The sequence below is a fragment of the Microtus ochrogaster genome, linkage group LG4 (genome assembly GCF_000317375.1).
Source record: "Microtus ochrogaster isolate Prairie Vole_2 linkage group LG4, MicOch1.0, whole genome shotgun sequence".
Lineage (NCBI taxonomy): Eukaryota > Metazoa > Chordata > Mammalia > Rodentia > Cricetidae > Microtus > Microtus ochrogaster.
Window position 1 is genome coordinate 35,287,777 of NC_022030.1, and position 26,111 is coordinate 35,313,887.

A 26,111-nucleotide genomic window follows, 5' to 3' on the forward strand; every position below is an offset into this window, starting at 1 on the left:
AAAAAAAAAAAAAAAACCAAACAGACAGACAAATAAAAACCCTTGTGCCAGCATGAGGACCAGATTCTGGGGACCTGTCAAAATTGAATGTGCAATGCCCCAGCACCCCTGTGGGGAGTTGTAGGGTAGAGACAGGCGAATTCCTGGAGGCTTGTAAACCACCTAGGCTGGCCTTTGGCCTTCACAGGCATTCTGTAACATACTCAAATAATTGTGCACTCACACATTTTTTAAAATTCCAAAGCATCTTTGGGTTGGATTTTTCTATACTCATAATGTTTGTTCCCCTGTTTAAAGAAAACTTAACACACCCATTTGTTTTCTGCAGCATTTTTCTCAGCATGAATTTTGAAATGCTTTGAAAACTGTCAGACTTCACACAAGTGTTGGTATTAGAGAGTAGCTACAGGCAATTCTTTTCTAATGTTTTTGGACTAACATTTGTTTTGAATTGAACGATAGGCTTTGAGGTTCTCTACATAGATTCCTAAACATGTTTGTGTCTTCCAGTATGCATATTTTAGGATGGGACTTAAGCATCTGGACATAGTCAAGAATGATTTCTTACAGTATTCAATAACCAAGATCAAGCAGAGACACATGTACCTGGAACGCCTTGGACAGTACCAAACCCCTGATAAGAAGGGACAGACACAGATCCCTAACCCTTTACTGAAGGACATTCTCAGGGTTTCTGAAGCTGAGTTTTTGGCCAGGACAGCACGTTCCTCTGCCGAGGAGTTTGAGGTTTTTAAAAAGCTCTTGGATAGAGAAGAAGAGGAATCTGAGAGCCATGCATCAGAGGAAGAGGAGGAGGATGATGATGATGAGGAAGATGAAGAGCAGCTGTGATGGAGGATGGGACAAAAGGGTCCAGAGATGCTGGAGATCATTCCCGTACTCTCAAAGCTTTGGGGCGATCACCTGGATCTTCGAGCATTTTTCATACTAACACTGGTCATTTGATAGAAAAAAAAAAGAAACTGTTATGATCCACTGGAGATGTAGGTACATCAAACCAAATAGGAGATGCTTTGTTGCAGTCTAGTGGCTTCTGTGGCGGCCCACTACATCCTAAATAAAGGACTCAGCTGTTAAAATCCAGGGGATGCCACCCATCCAAGTTTGGTATCTTTTTCTCTGTTGAAATATGTTGGTGTTAATTCTGAAATCGTGTAGAGAAAGAGGTGCTTTCCGGCTCAAGAGCCGCTGCGTGTTTCCTTGTGGTAGTAAAGGTAAAATCATGAGAATGTAATATGAGGGTAGTATGTCATAGCACTTTATTTTATGAAAACAAGTAGCAGGTTTTCCACAAAATAGTCATGTTTTTAATCCGACATCATTTCACGGCCCTCTAATGTGTTCAGTGTACAGCAGAGTGAAAGGCGTTGGTTAGTAATGTGTTTAGTTTTGCAGTCTTCGGACTAGCAAAACATTCTTCTCATCTGTGAGATGCTGACCCTTCCTGCTTGGGCAAGCTGGCCTTCATGTGGGTTCGTGGCTAATAGCCACTTCAAGGCCTGGTTCTTTGGCTATTTAGCCTGTGCTGCCAGAGTGAACGGGCTCAAAACCAGCACTTCAGGGGCTGGGGCTGGTCTCTGAGGGACTTCCCTTCTGCCTTTTGTGTGATAGATGGAGAACACAGACCCCAGGTCTGATTTTGGTTTATTGTAGGGATCTTTCAGATACCCTGGAATGGATATCACCCTGGGGAGCACGGTGAGTGTCTTGAGTGCTCTTCAGTACTGGTGCTGGCATGAGGCGAGCTCTGAGGAGAGGCCTGGTTTGATGGAGCTAAGGCTCAGAGGATTGAGGCCTCCTAGGAAGTTGTCTGTGGCCCTTCCTCAGGAAACCGCACAGGGCTGGTGATGCAGAAAGCTTTTTTGATGGTAGAGCCAAAATCAGAAATGCTTGGTAATATTTTTTTTTTCTACTTAGTGACATTTAATAGTCATGTGAAATCCCTCTATGGGTCTTGTGTTTCCTATATAGACAGAACCCAATGCACACATGGGGATGCCCTGATTCTCAAGATATCTGATAATCTTTGGAGATTTTTCTGTGTGTCAGGGCCCTGGGATCTTGAGAGTAGAAGCCAGCAAAATACCCTCCCTTGCACTGCACATGAATGATCAGGTCCACAAAGCAGTGTCCAAGCTGAGAAACTGCTCCAAGACCTGGCCCAGTAAAGTACTGTGACCATACCACATTTGGATGGTAAATGGGCTTGACATACTTATTTCTGTCTAAAGTAGAGATCTTGCTGGATCTGAGGTGTATTTTGTGAGGGATCAGCACCAAGGCGCGGAGGCTTTGGACTCACCTAGAGCCTGACTGCAAAGAGAAGAACATTCACAGAGAAAAGCCGTCATCCCAAGACTCCCATGCAATCAGAGCTCCCACTGTGGCAGGTCTGTGAGGCAGGCCAACCCCTGGCAAGGCTGTGTCTTTGCCTGTTGGACTCTCAACACAAAGTAAGACACAGCAAGCCGTCCTGTCTGCCTCCAGCAGCCCGAAGGCAGTAGAGAAGGGAAATGCCTCCTGGCTGTTCTTGGCCATAGGCAAAGCTCTTTGAGAACAGTGATGCTCGTTCTTTGCTGCTCACTCTTCTACTTCGTGGCACTGAAGTGACCTCCACTGTCCCTGAATGTAGGATATTTGGCCTTGGGCTCCATCAAAGCTAAATAGAATGCTAACCCTGAGCTTAGTTAGGTGTCTGCTCATCCTGTGTTTGGATTAGCAAACACAGTTGGTAAGCCCAACAACTCATGATTGCGTCTTCATTTTGGCCCCCAAATAAATCTTTACACCTTGTCAGTCTTCTGATTCTATTGTGACATTTCCCAAGTGGACAGTGACTGTTTTGGAAGGACACACATCTGCTTCCGAAAGACGTGTGAGAAAGCAGAGGCATGTGTGGAATGTTACCCACGACTTCCTCAGCACCAGCAAGTCTGTCTCCACTGGGAAACACTGGAAGGATTGTGCAGTGGGCTGGGTCCTGTCTGAAACATAGGCTCCAACTGGAAGTGGGAATGTGGCAGCATTGGCCTGGCGGGTGAGGCTCCTGAGGTCATTACTATAAAGGTTTCATCTACGTTTCCAGCGATGTCACTTGGTCTTGCCATTCACTGCTAATGCTGTAGCTTCTGTAGCGGGGTGGTGGCAGGTCTCACTGTCGCATGGAAGTTGACATAGATGTTTGTGGAGCTGGTCTCTGAGCCCTGTCTTTGGCCCCCCAGGTCTCTGGAGACAAGCCACTGTGAGTTTTTGACATGAAAAGGAAAAAATTGCATACTGCACAGGCTCAACAATATTTGGTAAAAATAAATGTTTTTCTTCAAAGTACATTTTTATGAACTGAGGACAGGAGGCCTCTGGTTGGTGCTGGATCTCCAGTCAGGTAGGCTCTGTTCTCGAGGGATCTTTTTTCCGACCTCACTACAGGAGAAGGCAGCTGCTTAGAGCCTTGTTGAGAGTAGAGTGGAAAACAGGCTGGGTGAAGTGTGTTTGTCTTTGTTGGCCAGACCATCTACTTGAGGCACGGATTACAAGACGCCTTGGGCACTGTCTCCAGGAGCCTGCCCGCCCTGTGCCACTCTGTGCTCCCTTCAGATGTGAACAGAGTAGCGCTTGCTGCTTTATGGTGGATGCATATCTTAGGTTTCTGAGCAAGGATCTTGGCTCCTTCTGTGATGTTCAGGGGTCTTCATGCCTTGATGGCAGTTTGTCCTTCAGGAGATGTCTCTGTACAGAAGACCGAGGTCTAGATCTAAGCCAGGTACTGCCAACTGTGGCCTACCACTTGTTTCTGTGGATGAAGAGTTAATGGGATACAGCCATGCTGTCTGTCTACATCTGTGACTGTGCTGGCAGTACAGTAGCAGAGTTGGGTGGGTACCAGAGAGGTCACGCCATCTGAAAACCCAAAATACTGCTTGAGCATTTGTCTGCCCTGCCAACTCCTGAGTTGTAGACCAAGTGTCTAAACTCTGTAGTAGTAGTGATTAGCATTTCTTTAGGTCAGTATAAATGAGAGGAGCAGGGTAGAGCTCCTCTGTTACCATGTGGCCCTTTTTGCGTCTCTTGTGAAAGCTGAGACCTTTCTTCTTGAGGTTTTGAGGGTTCAAGAGACACTTCTCTGATGCTGGAATCTGGGGTGGTTTCCGGGCATAGAGAAGCACCACTGACCAAGCCTGCTAACCCAGGTAATTTGCACACTCACTGCTCACAGAGGTACTGGCTACAGCTGCACAAACAGCAGCCTGGGTTAAGATTGCAGATGCTTCAGGGCTTCCCTTGCAGGAATCCTTGGGTGTGCGGATCTGGTTGTCTATCTTCTAGAAATCTGAGGACAGAGATCTTAGGGGAGACTGACTACAGCCAAGAACTTGTCTCCTGTCATTTTTAAGTTAAGTTTTGGACCTCATCTTCCTGCATCTTGAAAATTCTTGAGGTGGGCAGTGTTACCAGCACCTGCTGACCCTTTAGAAGCAGGAGCAGCAAACAGACTCCTTTTTATGCTATCTTTCTCTGGGGGCAGCAGGCACTGTTCCCCAGGGGACCTGTATTCATTCTTGCATCGCCAGAATTCCAGCTGGCTGTGATGCAGAGGGTGGAAGTGAGAACACAGGAACCTCCATGAGGACACCTGGGTTCAGCCTGTCCTTTAAATTTGAATCAATAGGCTGCTGGTCCCCTGCTGCCTTCTGGTGATGGCACTGGGTCATTTTCCTAGGGCAGCCTTGAATGGTGTTTTCCGTGAGTGTGTGTGTGTGTGTGTGTGTGTGTGTGTGTCTGTCTGTCTGTCTGTCTGTCTGTCTGTCTGTCTGTGTGTACACGCGCACGCATGCGTGCTTCCTGTCTGTTTTCCCTGTTGCTCTGGAAATAAGTGTTCTATAAGTCAGTTTGTGGTAAGTAGCTGGGAATTATTAATTTTTATAAAAATGGGCATTCTGGGTGAGTTCTTAAAAGATACATTGATATTTCAAGTGACGTATTGCAATATAAATATTTTAAAACCAAATAATTTCTGGACTGACTCTTGATCTTCCTGGGTTTAAATTGCTCACAAGTGTTGGAGGTGTTTTGTGTTTGCATTCTTGGAGGCTGAGGTGAAAGGTGATGCTGTTGAGCGGACAGGATTTGAGTGTTGTCAGCTGCTCTTCATACAAGGTTTTCAAAGGCCCTGCTGCTTGATGTCCGAGAGCCTGCTGTTCTGATGCCCCGATCACCTTTGCTCATGTCCTATCCCTTACTGTGAGCATTTTTCCTTAGGATGAGTGTTGCCTGGAGCTCCTTTGTTTGTGGTTGTTCTTAGGCCTTTGGGTGACATTTCTCCTTCATGTCCTCCACTGTAGAAGAAAAAGCTGACTGCTGATGTGGCTAGTTTCCAGATACGCCTCTCTCCCAACACAGGAAAAGTGAACTGTTCTGGCTCTCCCAAGGGAGGGGAGTAAATTATCTTGGGCCAGCCAATCTGTCGTTCCCAATTATGTCACGTCAATAGGAAGTCACTGTGGGGCTGAGTTTGGGCTATACAGGGGTCTCCGCAGAGTAACCCAGTATTTTCCAGACTGTTGTGGAAAAACATCCAATGCCCTTTAACATCTCACAGTTTATACATGGGGAGGTGGGTGGGGCGTGCTGGAGCAAACAGGCAAAGTTTCTTTCATTTCAGGGATATTGGTGCTTAGAATCCCAGGATCCACCCTAACCCCCCAATGAGAGGCTGCATTTAGGATCACCTGGGTGTTACATGACAAGGCTCCCACCCTATTTTACCAGTAGAATGCCATTCATAGGGTTGGGGGTACTTCCTTAGAGCCTTCCCAGCACCCCCAGGGTTGTTTGGCATCCTTGATCCTTCTACCACCCAGGCCCACTGCCCTAAAGGGGCCAGGTGATTCTTGTGCCTCGCTGTAACTGATCTGCTGAGAGAGAGAGAGAGAGAGAGAGAGAGAGAGAGAGAGAGAGAGAGAGAGATGCCCCTCCCCCCTTAAAGTCTCATTTCCACCTGAAAGCAGATTCGTATTCACGGCCAGACCAGGTTGTATCTACAGGGAGTTCTGGAGCCTTCCTGGTTGGGTCTGTAAGAGCACAGTGCTGAGTCTGTGCCATCAGTGTCTGGTAAAGGACCTCAGTGCTCAAGGTGCTGGGTGTGATGGTGTCTCCAGTTCTCAACAGATCTTGGTATGAAGGAGTGTTCCTTAAGATTTCTTCAGTGTTTGACTGTTACTTTGTTTCCTGAAATAATGAAGAAAACCAGTTTAGTGAAAAAGAACCTTGTGCACCTTAAACCCCACCCTTAATCTTCTCTGTTCCTCATCTATAACCCAGCCAAGTCCGCATATAGACTGCCGGCATCTGCCCTCTCAGTCTGGTGGATGCATATGGGGATTGAGCAGAAGTACCCTGGCATTGTGGGAAGAGTGTGGAAGGAAGCAAGAGCTGCCCTGGGAGGTAGTAACACACTCAGGTCAAGCAGCGCTCCTGGTGACTGCATGCTGCAGCTGCCTCTCCTCAGATTTAGTCATGCAGAGCAAGGATGTGATGTGTGGCTTCAGGTGGTCATGGAGACCATACCTGAAGGTGGACTCTCATTGTCGGAACATGATGCTCTCAGTAGAACTTTGAGCAAGATCGTAAACAGCCATGCAGCTTGTGACTACCTTGAACTGGGGGGAAGCCTGGCTGTGAGTGGGTGTAAAAGGATCTTCTAAACTTGTGCTTATACACTTGGGTCTGTCAGTCACATCCTGTGCTTTCCCATTACAACACTGATTCTCTGTGAAGGACCCGAGTGACGGCCTCCAGGCACCGCTGGGCCTGTCTGTGCCCCCACACGTACGGGTGTAGGCATCCGTTTCCGAGCAGGGTACAGCCACACGTGAGGTGTTTGGGCAAACAGCCTGGCTTGCTCCCACTACTGTTACCCACCCACCCACCCACCCACAGAACTGCACAAGGCAGCCTGGCCCCATGGTGTACCTGCTTGGAGTTTGGGCAAACAGCCTGGCTTGCTCCAACCCACCCACCCACAGAACTGCGCAAGGCAGCCTGGCCCCAGGGGTACCTGCTTGGGGTTTCCTGAGGCTTGTGCTCTCACAGCGCTCTTTAAAGCAGATGTCCTGGTGAACTTTGTAGACTTTCTTATACCTGTTGTCACAAGGAAACTCTGTGAAACCAGACGCCGGGAGAGGCGTCTAACTGTTTCGTCTAGGTTGGACAGAGGAGAGCCCACTATTTTCTTAATACAGTGTTACTGGAGGTGTACGCAAAGTCTAGCGTGCATAAAGATGTATTCATTTCAGGGTACCGTTTCACAAATGCTGACAAAACCTAGGTGGTGAAAGGAGTCACTGAAATTTCAGTGACAGGACATTGCTGGGACAGGCCACTTGTCCTGAGGCTTTGGGACGTTCTGACTCAGTGTGCTAGTTAGTGTTTTTGTTTATTTGTTTGCTTGCTTGTTTGTTTTGTTAGTCAGCAAGACACAAGATAGGGTCATATGGGAAGAGGGAACTTTAATTGAGGAAATGCCTCTATCAGATTGGTCTATAGTCTGACAAGTGTGTAGGAACCTTTTCTTGACTAATGGTTGATGTGGGCGGGCCCAGACTGGCGTGGCTAGTTTAACCCTTGGGCAGGTGGTCCTGATGGTATAAGATAGCTTGTCCAGTGAGCTGTGGGGAGGGAGTCAGTAAGCAGGACTCCTCGTGCACTCTGCTTTAGTCCCTGACTCTATGTTTCTGTCGTGGTTACGTTCCTGCCCTTTGTAAAGACTGAGATAAACACTCTCCTCCCCAAGTTGTTTTTGGTTGTTCTTTGTCACAACAGTAGAAAGCTAATCAGGAAACCCACTCTTCTGTTCTATGAATGTTTCATGAAGTCTGGCCCTGGAAGCCTCAAAGGCAGGCAGTATGGACCAGGAGGCCTGATGAAGCCTGCCCATCCCATTTTTAATTAGCTATGCCAGCAAGCCTGTTTAACTCCCAAGTCTCCGTTTCACGTGTAGCGGGATATACTCATAGATCTTCTCAGCATTCCATGGGAATGGGACTGTGCTTGGGCCTGTTAGAGTTTCTATGTCTGAGCCATTGAAAAGAAAACCAGGGAGCTGGCAGAGAAGCTCCTGCCTGCACTAGTTGGGAGGACTGTTTGTAGGACTTCTTCTGGCTGCCAGGGAACAGAGGACCTGGAGTTGACCTTTAGCTTCAGCTACCAGAGAACTGGAGGGGAGAGGGGGCGTAACTGAGAAAAATCGCATGCCCTGAGAAGAGGGGAACGTGAGAGGAATATTGCATGCAGGCTGGAGCATTTGCTGGGAGTAGGCAGTGGTCAGTGTTGAGGAGGCAGGCTCGAGTTGGAGAGGCAGAGGCAGCTGGAACTTGGGGGTGCTCTGGAGTAGAGAGGGATCCATGGGGGCAGTCTGGAAATCTGCCATGAGAGGCGAGCTGTGCACACACAGGCCTGCAGTCCTGAGCAGCAAGGCCAGACCTGAGCCAAGAGTGCTAAGATCTTGTTTGACTCCAGGAAGATAGTGCCACAGAAGAGGGTAAAATTAGCCCTAGATAAAGTCTCTAAAACCATCCTAAATCCTCAAAAGGACCAAACTGTAATTGAAGCCTGCCTTGCAGAAAACAACAAAAATCTCTTTTTTGAAAAGAATTCAAATAAATTCACCACCCAGTAATATGAAACTTATAATGTTCAGCATCTGATAAATTATACATTCAAAAAATTGTAAGAACCAAAAATCAAATGAGAGTAAACTCTGAAGTATCTGCTACTTGTTTGTTCCACATGTTCAATAAGCTCAAGAAAAATATCAGCAAAATGAAGAGAGAAGTAGCTGACAATGATAAACACAGTGTCTGTGCTGGGGCTCAGTAGCACAGTACTTGCTGGGCAGCCTTGGGTTTAATCTTAAAACTGAAAAAAAAGTGACACCCCCCCCCCAAAATCTAATCCAACAACCATCAACAAGTATCTGAAGTTGCAGTTGAATTGTTGAATTGGATTGATAACAAACTAGATGATGCAAAAGAGAAGGTGTGTGGCGTTGAACACATGGCAGTGCAAACTACCCAACAGGAAGCATAGATATACACACATATACACCGTTCACAACACTAAGACAATGGAAAGATCTACAGTGACCCGAGGGACAATATTAGTTAAATATATTCATAATCGAGCTCTAGGAGAGAAGAGAAATGGAGGAACAAAGAAGATAAGAACATGGCTCAGATTTGACAAACGCTAAAGCCCCAGAAATACAAGATTAACAAATTCCAGAGAAGGAACCCTTTAATTCCAGCACTCCAGAGGCAAAGGCAGGCGGATCTCTGTGAGTTTGAGGCCAGCCTGGTCTACATTAGCTAATTCCAGGACAGGCAGGACTACAAAGAGAAACTACTTCAAAATAAGTAAATAAATAAATACTCAGGGAATAAAAATAAACACTATCAAAACCAAAACACATGATCAAGCTGGCCAGAAACAGCAATAAAGAGAAAATTAAAAAGGCGCTACAGGGATGGAGAAGACATGGGTGGTGACAGGGCTAAATTTGTCAACTCGGTTGCACCTAGAAGCACATGAGGTAGTAAAGAGCATCCTTGGTTGTGTCTGGGGGTGTTTGTTTGAAGAGAAGGCTGCTGTGATGTGGATGGCACCATCCCACAGACTGTACAAGTGGATAAAGGAGAAAGCCAGGGAGCCATGCCAGGAGCTCTTCCACTTCACCTTGACCTCCACCATCATGGAATGAAACCTCTATAACCGCGAGCCAAAATAAATCCTCCCTTTTCATTGTGTGTGCCAAGTATGTCGTCATAAAGATACTTCTAACCTGGAGCGCTGAAACAAGAATCAGAGCTGTCAACTAATCATCCTATACTTAGTAAAAATGCCCAAAGTGAGGCTTAGACAAAAGTCTTTCAGACCAACGAGAGCAGAGAACCATCACCTATGAGTCTGTGTCCTCAGACATGTTCCAGTAAGTTTTCCAGAGAAGGAAAATGATACCAGATGGAATCTTAAGTTACACAAAGGAATGATGAGTATTGGAAAAGCAAGGCCTTCAGCGTTGCATAGCGATAAGTGGCTGACAGTACTGTGACGTCTCCTGCTGTAGATGGGAGTAAGTCTCCTGTAACTGCAGTTGTATGCAAGTAACTCAAGGTAAGTGGAGACAAACTGAAGCTGTGCATTGAAAATACTAGAGTGACTACGGGACAGAATGAAACCATTCTAATCGGTGACCCAGCCAGAGAAGAGGAAAAAGCAATAAGGTTCAGATGGAAAAAAAATATAAATCGATACATAGATTTAAACCCAGCCACACAACCCATTATGATAATTGTAAAGTGATTTAAACTCTAGTAAGACCAATCAGAAAAAAATATAAGCAAGACTCATCTCTGTTAGCTAAGGGGAGTCTCTTCAAAGATACATATAGGTTACAAGAGCAGGACAGAAAGTTTGCTGAATGAAGGATTCTCCTCACATGACGGGGGCGTCAACACAGAGGCAGGCTCTGGTGTAACCAGAAGAGCTGGAAGCTGGAGGACTGGTAGGTGCAGACTAACATCAGATTGCCATTGTGGGTCCAGGGTGAATGGTGGTCAAGGCTGCTTCCCTAAACCCATACAGATTAGGACCTTTGACCTCTTCCCTTTCTGTCTAAGCCTGACTTTGCTTCAAGCTTGGGGACACTTTTTGCCATTTTCCTTCTGTTCTTTCACCTGCTTCCTCCTCCGAGCATCCAGAGGGGCTTGAACAACGTGGTCACACATCACCGTCTGCGCAGAGCCCGTTAGGATCTCTGCAGTTCATGGGGAACAAATGCCACGGTCTGTCTAAGGGTCTCCAAGATCCCAGGAACCCTCCTGTCTTCTGCTCCCAAATTATTCTCTGCTCTGTTGGCCTCTGTTCCTCAGACATATTGGGCACCTTGCAACACATGTACCTGGTGTCTGGAACATTATTTTCTCTCTGATAGCGCCACCTCCTCCATGTCTGTTCAGTGTCCCTCTCCCATGAAGCCTACTCCTGTCCCCTTTATTCCTTGTTCTCCTCGTCTTACGCTTTTATCTCTCTCCCTTCCTGGGCACTCTCTGATTTCTCCTACACTGTGCAGAGATGTGCCTTTGCTATGGCTGTCCTCATCTAGAGCACAGGATCTGGCTCCCTGGGTGCCTGGAACAGCCCGGCACAGCAGACCCTCAGACACCTGACCCAGAGTCGTGAGTGCTATAGCAGGTAGGGTCTCAAGGGATGAGACAAGCAGTCCTTCCTCCTGGTCCAGGTGGAGAAACTGTGGCAGGAGTGATTTGCTCACCGCCACATCACTCTGGGGTAGTAGTAGAGCCGGGACTGGGACTCTCATGTGCTGATTGATGTTCGGGCTTTAAGGGAGGGAGGAGAGTCAGGTCCTGGGACTGTGTGAGGGCTTCCATGCATGGGACTCAGCCTGTGTTCTCTTGAGTCAGTGCTTGGGCTTCATGGGCTGGACAGACAGTTTAGACAGAAGTGGCCCAAGCCAGTGCCTGCAGTGTCTGTCCCTCCTGGGTGGGGGGGAATAAAGTCACAACACCAGGGCACAAGGGCAGAGGCGGAGCTGACTTACACGTGGTGGCAGACATCTCCTTCCCAGACAGGAAACGACTTTGTCTCCGAGAACAGCCGCGTGCAGGGGCGAGGCACTTTTTCACAGGCTGTGTGGCACAGAGGAGAAAGAAAGGCAGCCTTGAGGAGGAGGCTCTGTTTCTGCCTCTCAAGAGAGACCTTTGCCTGGAAAGAGCCCTGCAGCCTGTGCGAGCCTGGGGATCTGTCAGCTACTTTCTGGACTTGGGGCCTTGCCTCAGGGCGCTCAGTTTCAGCACGTTGGTTTTCCTTAAGGTTCTTGTGGCCTCGGAATTATTTTATGTTTTTGTGGGAGCTTCAAACACTTTTGGTTCTCTCTCATATGTTCCCTCTCATCATCAGTCCAGCGCCTGAAATGTTTCCTTGCAATCACCACCCATTCCTGACTTCCTAGGCTCTCTCCTAGGCAGTGTCTTGAGTAGCCCCATGCCCCTTGTGGTTGGTTCATGGTCCATCCCTCAGGTCCCACATCCACCATCCTTCCTACCTGGGCTCTTTTGGCTCCTGCCTTGTAGTCTCTCGGATTGGAAGCCCTTAAGTATAGCCAGTTTGTATGCTCGGCCTCCCAGGGCCAAGTCCCAGGTCACTGTGTCAGCTGCCCCGAGGCCAGTAGCCAGCTCTGACTCACCAAGCTCACAGTGTCTGCCTTTGAACCCAGGTCTGCAGTCACAGCTGTGGGCATTGGCACCTGGCACACAGGTGCCTCCATTCTGACAGGCATCTTCTGAACAGCTACCAGGGGCACCTGGGAACAGGAAGGCATTGTCAGCTTCAGGGCCTGGGGAGGCCTGCCAGTCCTGCAGGCTGCATCTCCTGGTAATCTGGCCCAGTACACAAGAACAGCTGTCATCAGCGTTCTTGGTTTCAAGTTTTCCCATCTTTGTCTAACGAGAACCCTTTCAGGTGAGTGAGCACAGTCCTGCCAACTCTTATGTCTGACACAGTGGATGCTGGGCTTAGTCTATATCTTGCCTGGGTCTGAAAATTGCCTTTTTCCTGCATTCGTGGAAACATGTCTGGAGCTGACACTCAGCCTGAGCTGTCCTGCCTAAGGCCTTTCCAGTGAACAAAACAGGATATTAGGCTTTAAAGAATGAAGCAAACCAGATATGGTGGCACACGCTTGTAATCCCTCTTGGGAAACCGAGACAGGAGGATCACAAGTTAGAGGCCAGCCTGGGCTGCGTAGAGAGACCCCGTGATTATCCAGTGAGTCTGTTTTATTCACTCCCAAAGCAGCAGGGTATCTTCAATACAGAAACAAATCCAGACAGTGGTGACTCACACCTTTAGTCCCAGTACCAGGGAGTCATACACTTTTAATCCCAGCACTAGAGGGAATAGAAATGGGAGGAGAGAGAGTTTCTGTCTGCTTAGTCTGCAGTCACCCAGCCTTGGCAGAGGTGAGACTTCTCTAGTGGCTTGGCTGCTTTGCTTGTCTGGTTTTCAGGTTGAACCTCAATATCTGCCTCTGGGTTTTTATTGTTCATGTTACAAACCATCCTCCCAGTGTGCACAGGGCACACACAGGGTACACACAGGGTACACACTGGAGCTGGTACAGGTGCCCCTGGGCTGGGGAGAATATTGAGTTCAGGGATCAGTGGCCCTGTGGTTGCAAATGTACCCTCTGGTACTGTAAGTGCCCTTACCAGGGACAGGTGTCCTTGGAGGGCAGAGTTTTCATGTGAGATGACCTTGAGGGTCACACTCCCACAGGTATTCAGGTCTTCTTTGGAGCTGGGTGAACACAGTCTAGACCCTGATGTGACTCAGAGGAGGAAAGAGTTCTGGGTCCTAGGTGATGGTGAGATGGCTCAGAGGTTAAGAGCACTGGCTGTTCTTCCAAAGGTCCTGAGTTCAATTCCCAGCAACCACATGGTGGCTCACAACCATCTGTATTGAGATCTGGTGCCCTCTTCTGTCCCACAGGGATAAATGCAGGCAGAATATTGTATATATAATAAATAAATAGATCTTTAAAAAAAAGAATTCATCCATAAAACTCTCATCCATAATCCCTAGAGGGATCAGAGGGAAGACAGAGCAAGAGTCTGACTGTTGAAGGAGCAGGCATCGGTTTGTGCTGCCGACTGCTAGCCCAGAGGTCCGGAAACACACGCTATGCTGTGTGGGGAGAGCCGGCTGATCAGATGGTACAGGCTGAGTAGCCCTATAGGTTGCCAGATTTGGGAGGGCATCCCACAAGGCAGGACTTGCTCAGTGGGCACTCTTCACTGATTTGCCTGACTCAGTACCTCCTCTCTGAAGTGAGGCTGGGTGCATCCCCAGGGCAGGTGAGGGGCAAGGTGTGGGTGGCTACTGGGAAGAGGCAGGATGGACTCATCTTTCCTGGGTTGGCCCTGTTCTCCAGCCCCTCTCACTCATGATGCAGGGGACTGTTTTCCAGATGGGCTGCCCAGCTGCCCCTAGGGCAGAACCTGTGCCTCCTAACTTCCCATTGTGGTGTTCTCACTGTGGTAGCTATGAAGAATAGCCAGCTCCCATCCCCTCCACACATGTGACTTACTTTCTGGGTCCTTGCTGTTGTTCTTGGATAGCTGGAGGGCCAGGCGGACCTGCTCAGGGGCCTCCTCTGTGTTCTTGAGTGGCACCGGAGTGGTGGGTTCTAGGAGAAGCTAAGGGTGACCACATGGCCCTTGCTTCATGCCTAGGCCCATCCCTGCCAGCTCACCCATTGATGCTACACACTGGCAAAGAGCACTGTGGTCCCAGCCCTGTCTCCCATTGAGGCTGGGCCTCGTTCCCACTGCCCCTCTGAGAGACATGCTTTCTACTTTTCCGAGCTGCCTCCTAAGGAGGCTTCTTGTTGTGCGGCTGAGGTGTGGTGCTCTCTCACTTTCCCAGGCTCAGGTTCTCCCTGCTTCCTGGGTGGGTAGATATATTTTCTTCTTTTTCAGCATTTTCAACAGCCTGGGCTCTTGGCCCCAGCTGCAAATCACCTGTACAGAACTTAATCTGCCCATAGGCATTGCTGTTGCCCTGTGTCTGCAAGTCTGATGACCTCTGCCTTGGTACTCCACATCTCAGCCTGCCTGCCAGCAGGTATCCCCTCTCTCGCAAACTTGGCTTGGTGTTGTCCTTTTGTCATGGTCCCCCTGCTCCCCATTGCCCCTCCCTCCCTACTCATGCCCTCTGCTCCCCACTGCCCCTCCCCTCCCTATTCATGCCCTCTGCTCCCCACCCTTGAACGTTCTCAGTCACCAAGGAGCTGGGGAATCCCATGAGGTTCGGTGCCTGGCCTCTCACAGGCGACTCCTGGAGTGCCCTTAACCTGGTCAGCCTTCCCACTGTGGATGGCGGGCTCCTTCCCTGCTGCCCTAGAAGTCTAAAACCTTACACACGGTCAGGATCGTGATTGCTGGTGGAGCACTCACAGGCTAGTGCAATCTAGTTTTAAGGGCCTCAACATTTTTTATGCCAGGGGCAAGGGCAGTGAGGCCACTAGGTTGATTACCAAGTTGGTGCCAGGAAGTTTGCAATACTCACGTGATCTCACAGTGACTGATTTGCTGGGTAAGCCACCAAACCTGGCACTCACTCTTGCTCTTCCATCTACAAGCTCTGAGAACCTGCAGACAGGGTAGAAGGGTCAAGGGTTGAGCACAGCCTAGGAACCCAGGGCTGGGGCTAGCATGTGTACCTGGGTGGCTGAGTTGGTGTTTCAGGGACACTGTGGTCATTGAGCAGGCGCAGCTCTGGAAGGCGCACAGGGGCCGGTCTGTTTCTGAGCATCCGTAGGTGGTGTCCTCCCTGGTGCCAACGTCTGTCAGTGCCATCCCTGGAGGCTGCAGAAAAGGAAGGAGAAGCTACTAACTAGGTCGCCTGGTGTCCCTGTCTGCCTCTACTGCAGGAAAGTGGCGGCTCACACCTGGCTCTGCTTAGGTAAGGGCAGAGAGGGGTACAGGTTGCCCAAGAAGCCTGTATCATCTGCTATATCCTTTTTAAGCAATTGCCATGCATTTGTGCTACAACAGGCACGCTGGTCTGGAAGAAGGGCCAGCTCTCTGACACTCCCTGGCAGAGCCTTCATCTGCTAAGCAGATTGGATCACAGCCTTGTGAGTCAGCAGTTTCCCTGATGGGCAACTTCAGGCCTTGTCACCCTAGAGTGTCCTTCTGCCTCCTCCTTTATCTGCCCCATCCTGGCTCTGATCTGTTGTAATGACAGGCTCATAGTGAGACCCCACCTGGCTTTCTACCTGGCAGGTATGCCAGGAGCCCAGCTGGTAGAATGGCAGGGTTGGGACTGAGAATTAGCATGGCAGATAAGCACTGTATAGCCTGTTGTGTCACAAAGCAACCTCACAGGCTGGGAAGAAGAAGGAGGAGGGGCCCAGGAAGGCTTCCATTGGCCCGTTGCCCTGCTCTTAGGCCCTGCTGCCTGTCCCTGTGCTCCTGCTTGTCCTCTCACTGTGCTCGGCCCAATGAAGCTTTTCACCCCCCTCGTGTGAGCTTTGAGAATGTAATAAAGGGCATGAGGAACACTTGTGGGTTCCCGCAGGGCGCTCTGTCACCCTTGGGACCTAAAAGTCCCACCCCAGCTTTTCGCACTCGCTCTTCTCTGTCCAAATGCCCCTTCCTGTCTTCCCAAGCCACTTGAGGTCTCTGGCCCCTCTTGTGCTCATGTTCAGTGACTCCTTTTGGGTCAGGCCTGGACCTCTTCCTTTTTGCCTGCTTGGTGGCTCTTTCAGGATGAGGTCCTGCATTTGCTGCCAAGGCTGCCTGGATTGGATTGGTGAAGGCTTGACAAACATGTATTTCCAGATTGCTAACCTTGTCAATTGTCCTTTCTTACCCGTGGGTAAAAAGTCGCCATTCTCATGCCTGTGTCTCTGTTCCCAGGAATGGCCCATGCCAGTTGTCTATTCTACCTCCTCTGGGCAAGGACACCACACCCCAAGAACATCAGGCAGCAGCTGTGGGTCTGACCGGCTCCCAGCCCCCTCCTGGCAGAGCACTCACAGGTGATGATGTAGAGGTGGGCAGGTTCACTGTGCAGCTGGCCCTGCTCCGTGCTCTGCACAGCCGTAACTGAGAGCTGGTACCGCCGACCTGGCAGCAGGTCCCGCACCGTGTAGGACACCAGCTTCCCATTGGGGATATAGCGACTCTTGGTGCTCTGACTGGTGGTCACATTGATGACATAAGCCTCCAGTGAGATGCCTGGAGCGGGGGCATCCCATACCATGTGGGCAGAGGTGTCTGTGACTCGAGAGGCAGTCAGGTTCGCTGGAGGCAAAGGCCCTGAACAAGGAGGAATGGACATAGGGAGAAAGCAAGAGTCAGGTCAAAAGGTATCTGGCAAAAACATCACCTAAGATTTGAGAGGGATCAGGAGCTGCATCTGAAACCAGCCTTGGTTACTGGTGACACTGTCACCCCAGGGGAGCGTGGGGAACTTGTGTGCAGAGGTTAGATCACTTGTCCAACACGCCTCCTCAAGTGTCTGAGGGCCACAAATGGGCAGTCCTGAGTCTGGGAGGCGTAGAGTTGTTCTCACTAGTCATCCTTGCTTCACTAAGTTCCACAGCTCACAACCTGCCTTCTCACAATCCGTATCATGGAAAGAGCATGTGCAATGCCAAGAAATGCTTCTAGAGTGGGCTGGTCACATGGCCCCAAAGCCCTGGTGTCCTCATCCCAGCCTGCTCCTTGGACTCTGATGTGTTCCACAGAGGGCACACTGAGGAATGTCTTGGTGTTCTCAGGTGCTGGAGGCAGTCTTGGACAATGTCTCTGGCAGAGGGCTTCTGCCTCGGGGAAGAGATCTCGGGAGGTCAAGGGCTGGGCTTATAGTATAAGGACACTTTGAAAAGGACAGAATGTCAGGAGGGTGCCAAGTGCGACAGAGGACTGCAGGGAGAAACTGCCTGTCTACTTACGGGTCCACACATTCAGTGGTGCTGAGGCCAGGCTCTCAGTGGGGTGCTCGGCTCCCCCAGGCCCACTGAGGGTGGTTAGCCGCACAGTGTATCTTCTTCCTGGCAGCAGGTCCCTGCCAGAAGGGGGCAAGGAAGAGAGGGATGTATAGGGGTCTGTGGCTAGCTAGCTCTGTGTGACCAGGAATGGGGGTATTTTGCTGCTAGTGGTTGAGGGCATCTCCATGAGGGGCAGATCAGCGGTCAGCCCTTGGACTGTACTGGTCCAGGATTGGGAGGTTTCCCCACTATCTAGTGAAATGAGAGAAGCATCTGGACATAGCCACAGTGTGGTCAGAGGACAAATGTTCAGATGGGAAGTCCAGAAATGGGACAACCCGAGAAAGTCTCTGTGTGGATCCATGTAACGGCCATGGTCTGGCTTTTAGAGCAACCTTCAGAATGCTGGCAGGGCAGAAAGAAACCTCACTCTAAGTGATAGGAGTCTCCACTTGCTGCTTCTGACCACAGAGGACATGGGGGCCACAGTTGTTGCCCCCCTCCACTGTTGCTAGACCCATCGCACCCAGTGATGTAACATCCAGAGAATTCAAAAGCCAGTGCCCCTTTGCCAACTTCAGTTTTCTTTTCTTCCTATTTGGGGAGCCAGGCATTAAGGAGCAGGGTATTCCAGCTGCATATCCAGAGAAAATGGGGAAAGTGACCATGCAAGCCAAGGGACAAAACACTTAAAACCAAAACAAAATGGAAGAGGAGAATCAGTCCTGGAGTTCTGCATTGCCTGGTTCAAATGTGCAGTTTTAGTAAAAAAAAAAAAAAATCACAACTATGGAAGAATGACACATTCAAAGGGAAGAGAAGAGGTCAGGAGCTGCCTAAGACATGATGCAGATCTACTGACAGAGATCTAAGCAGCCGCCTTGGAGGTCAGGCCAAGATGGAAAAACAGATGTGCAGCAAAACAGGAGCGCAGTCTATAACAAGTGGACTGAAGAGACAGGCGGTCTGCAGAGGGATGAAGAAAAGAACCCAGGAGGCCATGAACAAAGATAGCCTGTCCTCAGCACAGCTGGATGACTGGTTTAGGAAAGAGGTCTTGAGAGGGCTGGGAGGTGGCTCAGTGGGTAAGAGCACTTGTTCTTGCAGAGGGCCTGGGTTCCATCCCCAGCACCCACATGGTGGCTCACAACCATCCATAACTTCACTTTCAGGGAGTCCTCTGTGGTACAAGGTGCACAGACATCCGTGAGAACAAAACACTTATACACGTAAAATTAAATAACTCAATCTAAAAAAATAAAGAAAAAATTGTTTGGACAATTCTGTGAAGGACACACCTATAAACCTAGAATAAACCTGGATTTTAGGGCGTTCTTACACTTTCTGGGGTCCTTGCTAGAGTACTGTTGTTTGTAGGCTCAGGGCTACACAAGGTAGGACAGCACACACACACACACACGCATGCACACACACATACATGTGCACACACGCACGCACATGTACATGTCCCCAGTGAGGCTGGCTCACTCAGGCCCCAGCCCCACTCAGGTGAAGGATGGTAAGTGTATGGATACACAAACAACACCCTGGGCCCCTGTGTTCCTGAGGCAACTGCTCTTACCCAAATGTGAGTCGGTCCACACTCCTGTCCACCTCAGTGGCCTGGGCCACTGAGGCCTCAGGGTAGAGGATGGACACTCGAACCCTGCTGACAGTAGCATGCTGGATCCTGTGGAGAGCCCACTGCACTGAGATGGCATTGGCTGAAATGTTGGTGACCTCAAAGTCTTCCACAGGGCGGGGTCCTGCAGGGCCACAGGATGCTCAGTTGATGTCATACCCCCTGCTCCTCATTGCCCAGCCCAGTGCCTGTTCCTTTCTACCTGATCTCTGATCTACCCAATAGGAAGGGCAGCCCCCACACAGAGATGTCCACTAAACCATAGGTAGGGACAGGTTCCTCCCCTGGGCAGCGGTGGCCAGGACACCTTCAGGAACTCACGGGTGCGGGTGAGCAGCGCTGCGGGCCTGCTGATGTCGTTTTTGTTGTTGGTGTTTCGTTTGACGGAGAAAACAGAGATATTGTAGGCACGGCCGGCTGCTAAGGCTCGCAGCTGGTGAGAGGAGCGGCTCCGGTCCACGAAGTCTGTGCGCCGGGAGGATCCGTCCGAGGAGGCGTAGGTGACCGCATAGCCGTCCAGCACCTGTCTGGCCATGGTGCCCTCAGGTGGGCTCCAGGAGATGGAGACCCCACTCTCCTCCACCCTCTCTACTCTGAGAGCTGTTGGTGGGAGGAGCTCTTCAGAGTTGTCACCAAACACAAAGAAGGTGCAGGGGTTAGACTTTAAACTTGAAGGAGCAGCTCCCCAGTCAAGTCACCTAGATTGGTTCTGGGGCTTGGTCACCCAGGCCATAGCTGGCAGGGAGCATTCTCATTTGGGCTGCCATGACCCTTGGAAGTCTGTGTTTCCACATGTGTGGCTGTTGGTACCACCTCCCTGCTCTCAAGAAGGGGACCTAGGTCAGCAGCTGTCTGCCCATCTTTCCCACTTGGCCCCTGGCCTACCTTCTGGCCCCCTTGCTCCTCCATCCTCCTTCCCGGAGCTCCTGGCCCTCACCTTTGGTGCAGTCCTTGCCTGTGTAGCCCACTTTGCAGGTACAGCTGTGGGACCCGTTGCTGGCCAAGCAGTAGCCGCGGCCCCCACAGGGGCTAGAGAAGCAGGGGTCACTCACTGAGGGGGGGAAATAGCAGTGAGAAGGGGAATTGGTTTTTTTTTTTTTTGTACCTAGGCCTTTTTGTTGCATAGGTGACATAAGTCGGGGAGGAGTGGGGTGGTGTTATGGCGTCTGCTGTCTCTCTGTGCCGTGTATAGCTAAGTGCTACCTGCCAGGCACTGCATAGCCAAAACAGTCTTGGCTCTAAGTAGGTGCTCCCTTTCAGGAGGGGCTCGGTTTCAAGCTGAGACAGACACCATTCTAGAATGGGACTAGAATGCTGTCCAGTAGTACTCTGGTGCTGGGAGCAGTGGTGAGCAGGGATAAGCTGCTACCAGTACCAGCGCCAGTGCCAGGAAAGGCCTGGCTGAGGGACCTACCATGTGCTAATAGGGGAGAGAGTTCTCCCCAGAAATGACAGTGAGTGTGGGTCCCTGTGGCTGTAAGCTCGGCCACTCCAGGGACAGCAGAGCCAGTTAGGGTGGATGTGGAGCTATGGACTGAGCCTGTCTTCCTGGAAGTGGAAGTGGAGGAAGGTGAAGGCAGCAAACATGGCCACCAAGGAGATCAGAGGGCTAGGGAAGGGCCCCCAGTGGGCAGAGAGGCCTGAGATCCTACCTGTCTCGCAGTGGTAGCCAAAGAAGCCCTCTGGACACACGCACAGGTAGGCCCCACCACCGTCCTCACACCGGCCTCCGTGCTGGCAGGGGCTGGAGGCACAGGCGTCCACCTCTGGAGAACACCCAAAGGGTTGGCCCGAGCTGCAGGGAGGGACTCTGGGGGAGGGAGGAGAGTACAGCGGGAAGAAGGGATAGGGGGGAGGCAAGGAGCAGTGGCCAGGAGAGGGGTATGGCGCACCTGTGGGTAGGAGGGGCTCTTGGGGATCCCTCCCACCACCCAGTTTCCTTCCTCCCTCCAGGTCACCACAGCCTTGGGGGGTTTCTTTCCCTGGGTGGCTTGTCCAGCAAGAGGATGGCTCCTGACTTCCCTCCGATCTCCTAGCAGCCCTGGTTCTGTGGGACCCACCTGAAAGAACCCTACCTGTTTCGCAGTGGACTCCAGTGAAACCTTCAGGGCACTGGCAGATAAAAGCTCCTGGGAGGTCCCTGCAGGAGCCTCCATTTCTACAGGGCTGTGCTTGGCACTCGTCTGTCTCTGCATAGACAGGGGATGGTACTGACTTATGCTGGAGCTCCCCGCATATCCCCCAGAATTCTAATTGCTCCCTGACGATCAGCAAGGCCCTGAGGCCTCAGCCCCGGGGGTCCCAACTCTGGACCACAGCCTTTCTTCTGTCACTAACACTTGTTCCTTCTTGGTTGGTATAGTGCCTGTCTCTAATGGAGCATCCCTAACATCCTTGTGGCTGCTTCTGTCCTCCGTGCTTGAATGCGCTCTAGCATACAACTGGGAACAGCTCCTAGGCTTTGCCCTTCCAGAAGCCAGCGTCTCTGTTTTGGGGCTCAGCACCCCACTCAGGCGATGCAGGTCTCACCCTGTCCTATATTGGTCAGGCCTCTGCTCTCTCCAACCTGTCCATCTCCTCTGCCCCACCCCCAGGCCTGAGTCTCATTCCTAGGCCAAGGATTTTCAGATGAGCTCTCAGTCCCCAGGACAGGTGGGGACAGAGACGTTTTAAAATCTGTCCTGGCCATAAGAATGGTCCTCGGAGAGCCAGAGGGGATGGGATGGTTACTTAGGCAGAGCTCTGTCCAAGGGAAGGAGTGGTGGAACGAGGTGGCCATGCTGGGGAACCCCAGTGTCTTGAGCAGACCTCTTACCTAGCTCACAGTGGACTCCTTCGTACCCTGGGCTGCAGAGGCACTGGTAAGCAGCGGTGAGGTCCTGGCAGGAGCCTCCATGCAGGCATGGCTGAGACTGGCACTCATCTATTTCTAAGGAGAGATCCCAAGAACAAAGCAAGGCAGCCATTATTACTCTAGACGCAAATGGTTAGAAAGTAGCATCAAGGCCCGGGACAAGTTTACAGTACCCCTTGATGCTTAGGCCAAATCAGGGTCATCTGTAGAGGTCTCATGCCCGGCTCTTAGCTACACAATGACTGGGGTTGCTTCTGAACCACTCAAGAGTCTCCCAGAAAACCTGCTGGACCCACAGCCTCCCAGGCTTGGCAGGAAACGCCTGATGTCTGACCTTGCTATTTCTTTATGTAGCAGACACACGTGAAACTAGCATGTTTCAGGGGACAGTCTGTGGCTTTAAAACATTCACCACCTGCTGCTTTTAAACCAGAAGTTGTGCTCCTGAGTTTGAATGTTCGATTTGAGAAAAGTCTAATGTCACACTTGAGAAGTAAATAAATGGTGGGGGCCTTCAGCGCTTAAGGGCATCTATTGCTCTCACAGAGGACCCAGGTTCGGTTCCAGCACTCGCATGGTGGCTCTGTAACTCCAGTTCCAGAGGATCCAGTGTCCGCTCTTTGCCTCCTCAGTTACACGCATGGTGTACACACATAAATGCAGGCAAAACACTAACACACGTAAGGTAAAGAAATCTAAACATCATTTTAAGAAAGAAATCAATGGTGGTGAGTAGCAGTGCTGGGACCAGAAGCCAGAGTGGTGCTTTCTATCAGCTTACAGGTCCCTCCCTGCTGTACAACACCCAACACCTGTTTCTGTCTTTTTTTTTTGGTCTCTTTAAAATTGTGTTTTAAATTATTTTTGGAGACAGGATTTCACTATGTAGCTGTGGTCAGCCTGTAACTCTTTTTGTAAACTAGGCTGACCTTGAACTCATAGATCCTCCTGCCTCTGGAGTATTGAGATTAAAAGCGTGTGCCACCATTCCCAGGTCTAAAATCAGTTCCTAAACTTTTTTGAGTTACCTGAACAAGACATGGCTTTGTTTTTGTTGCTTCTGAACTTTGACAGAGTGCCATGATTGGTGTTCTTTCTCATTTAACCTTTCATTAGTGGGAGACCTCCATACTGTGTGGGTCCCTGTGGTTCACCGCTGCCTCTGCTGTTAATGCTCCAAAGTTGATTGTATCATACTTCTTATTGATGAACACTTGAGTTGGCGCTAGAGATTTTTTTCTCTTTCTGGTAACTACAAAGGCTGCTGCTGTAGAAGTTCTCCAAATAACCTGGTGTAGATAGGTGAGTTTCTCAGGTTTACTGGGAAATGGGATTGTTGAGACATAGGCTGTATTGGTAGTCAGCTCAACAAGCAAATTGCCAAATCATTTCCAAGCATTTCTGGCAACTTAGAGTCCCCCTAGCGACTGATAAGACAATTTGTTGTCCATGTTCTCACCAACGGGCTTCAGGACTTCTCAGATGTGGCCAGCAAAATGCATCTCGCTGCTTGATTGGCAGTTACATTTCCCTGATTACTGCAAAGTAAAATGCTCATTTCCATGTCCGTTGGCCTCCTACAGCTCTTCTTCCATGAAGTGCATTTTGCCTATTTCCCTCCCTATTGACCTTATTCTTTTCATATTGATTCACTGGCATTCTTCAGGTAGTCTTGAAGTTGGTCCTCTGTCTGTCTCTGTCTTGAGACCTAACTGACCTATCTATAGTCATATATACACATCCTCTGGCTTTCTGTTACTTTCTTCAAAGCTTTAACTTCCGAATTTTTACATACCCCAATTTGTCCATTTCTTTCTTTCGCATGTTTTTTATTTTTTTGTTTTGTGGTCCAAGGAATCTTTCTGCATTCAAGCAAAAAAAGATGTGTACCAATATTTCCCACACAAAAGTGATATGTAAGTCTCTGTCCCCCCCCCCCGAGTCAATCACTGTTATTAATGACTGGAAACAAATGCTGTAATCATCAGATGCATACCATGTTATTCTAGCTGTCAGGAACATTTTCCCCATCTGCTTTCTCTGCACCTTTTAGCCTTAGCTTTTACGTAATTCTTCTTACACACGCAGAGGCTGTGGCTCCGACGCTGCTGTGCACAGCACCATTCTACTGCACTCTCCAAATGTTCCCTGTGAGACTATGGGAACTGGACTGTCCTGCAGCCTGCCTCATTTCCTGTAATCTCATTCACCCGTGGGTTGTGTCAGCAGCGTCTCTGGTAGCATCTGCTTAGGGTTTTCTGTGCACACAGCTGACCCCTCCTTTCCTTGCTGATGGCTAAGCCTTTTATGGCAGCATCTCACCTTAGGAGGACCTCTTGGGCCCCGTGGTGGGCAGCCTTCCACCACTAATCTTTGTTGGTTGTAGAGTTTTCATGGATGCTCTTAATCTGACTGAGGAAAAAAAATGCCTTTCTGTTTTTAGTTGGTGAGGAGTTTGTTTTATAATAGCTAAGGTCTGCGGAGAGATTGTCCTGGAGCAAATGAGAATCACATGGTTTCTCCTGCTTCCTGATACTGTGAATGTGGATCAACTTTCAGATGCTGTGCCAGCCTTTGCTCCTGAGATAATCCCACTTGCCGAGACATTAGTCTTTTTTGTGATACTAGGTTTGATTTAGTAATATTTCATTAAAGTTTTTTGTCTTTTTCCTCAGGAATATTAGTCTATAATCTCAAATTTTATAATGTCTATGTAGTTTGGAATTAAGGCAATACTATTCTCAACAAATAGTCACTGTCATTTAGAAATTAATTTTTCACAATTTATAATTCACTTAAATTATTTTCTCTCTGATTTGCAGTTTGTATAATTTTGTTATGCTGTGATTGTTTTTCCTACTATGTCTATTCTGTTGGAAATCCAGTTTAAACCAGCCTATCCCAGTAATTTTCATAATGTTGCATTTTCAGTTTAGAGTCTCTATTTTGTCATTTAAATTTCTTTTTTATCTCATTCAGTTGGATTTCTTTCTTTCTTTTTTTGTTTTTTGTTTTTGTTTTTCAAGACAGGGTTTCTCTGTGTAATAGTCCTGGCTGTCCTGGTAATTGCTTGGTAGACCAGGCTGGCTTTGAACTCACTGAGATCCACCTGCCTCTGCCTTCTGAGTGCTGGGATTAAAGGTGTGCGCCACCACCCATGCTGTATTTTCTTTCTTTCTTTTCCTTCCTTCCTTCCTTCCTTCCTTCCTTCCTTCCTTCCTTCCTTCCTTCCTTTCTTTCTTTCTGTCTGTCTTTTTAATAGTGGCATTTTAAAGTCCTTGCTTGTGAGTTCAATAATTTCTTTCCTAGATTATCTGTTGTGATTTCTTGTTCCTCCAGCATAGGGTAAACACAGTACAGATCTAAGTAGGATATTTCTTCCCCGCGCTGGAAAGCTGTTCACTGCCCTGCAGCCTGCAGGCTGATCTGCCTGCCTCTAATGTTACTGGGTCATTCACTGTTGCTGGAGGCGTCTGGGGGTTAGTTTTAAATTCTTGAGGGCTGGAGCAGGCCTCTCCTGCTGGGTTTCGGGTCTCAGTCTTGTGGGAGAATGGGGTGGCTGTCTTCAGACCTGCCTGGGTTTCACAGGCATGTTGCAGGTTCCTGTGGGTGAGAACTGGTGGCTGTGTGAAGACTTGCTCTGTGACTTCAGCATCTCTGCCATCACTCCACTGTGCCTGCTCTATGGGATTTGCCCTGCTTTGTGGCTCATTTCCCCTTCCCTATCACCCCTACTCAGGGTGGTTCCCTGTCCTGAGAGAAAAGTGCCAGCAGCCTTTCTGACATAGGAAAGGATGCTTGACATTCTGGACCGTCAGTTCTGACAGGTTCACAGGTGTGAGTCTACAGGTCTCACGGTGTTCACCTCCAGTTCAGCCAGGGTGACTGTCTCTGTCCTCACCCAAGTGCCCCTGAAAAGAACGTTCTCTCTCCCCTCTGACACTGTTGTTGAGAAGTCTGATGCTGAGGTGATTCCTTTACCGTGCTGTCCCCCCGGCTAGTCAAGGTTTTGCTGTTACCCC

The 26,111-nt window shown here is 49.5% G+C and overlaps 2 protein-coding genes across 6 annotated transcripts in view; one reads left to right on the forward strand and one right to left on the reverse strand.

Annotated features, from left to right (window-relative positions):
- Mterf4 (mitochondrial transcription termination factor 4) overlaps positions 1-953 on the forward strand; it is a 4,478-nt gene extending 3,525 nt beyond the window's left edge. For all 3 annotated transcript variants that reach the window (XM_005361379.3, XM_026786061.1, XM_026786060.1), the window contains exon 4: positions 511-953. In XM_005361379.3, coding sequence (XP_005361436.1) covers positions 511-852 — 342 coding nt within the window. In that variant the 3' untranslated portion in view covers positions 853-953. The remainder of the gene's footprint in view (positions 1-510) is intronic.
- Positions 954-1,361: 408 nt separating this feature from the next.
- Positions 1,362-26,111, reverse strand: part of Sned1 (sushi, nidogen and EGF like domains 1) — a 61,337-nt gene continuing 36,587 nt past the window's right edge. The window contains exons 17-31 of one of the 3 annotated variants that reach the window (XM_013351615.2): positions 22,051-22,164; positions 21,311-21,424; positions 20,888-21,001; positions 20,173-20,286; positions 19,557-19,853; positions 19,176-19,359; positions 17,558-17,670; positions 16,638-16,919; positions 15,317-15,461; positions 15,163-15,245; positions 14,183-14,281; positions 12,281-12,397; positions 11,636-11,723; positions 7,076-7,158; positions 1,362-6,246 (exon numbers count right to left, since the gene is read on the reverse strand). In XM_013351615.2, the coding sequence (XP_013207069.1) occupies positions 6,221-6,246; positions 7,076-7,158; positions 11,636-11,723; positions 12,281-12,397; positions 14,183-14,281; positions 15,163-15,245; positions 15,317-15,461; positions 16,638-16,919; positions 17,558-17,670; positions 19,176-19,359; positions 19,557-19,853; positions 20,173-20,286; positions 20,888-21,001; positions 21,311-21,424; positions 22,051-22,164 (1,973 nt within the window). In that variant the 3' untranslated portion in view covers positions 1,362-6,220. Of the gene's footprint in view, positions 6,247-7,075; positions 7,159-11,635; positions 11,724-12,280; positions 12,398-14,182; positions 14,292-15,162; positions 15,246-15,316; positions 15,462-16,637; positions 16,920-17,557; positions 17,671-19,175; positions 19,360-19,556; positions 19,854-20,172; positions 20,287-20,887; positions 21,425-22,050; positions 22,165-26,111 lie in introns of those variants that run through there. The other 2 variants (XM_026786059.1, XR_003378168.1) reach the window with 2 other exon arrangements.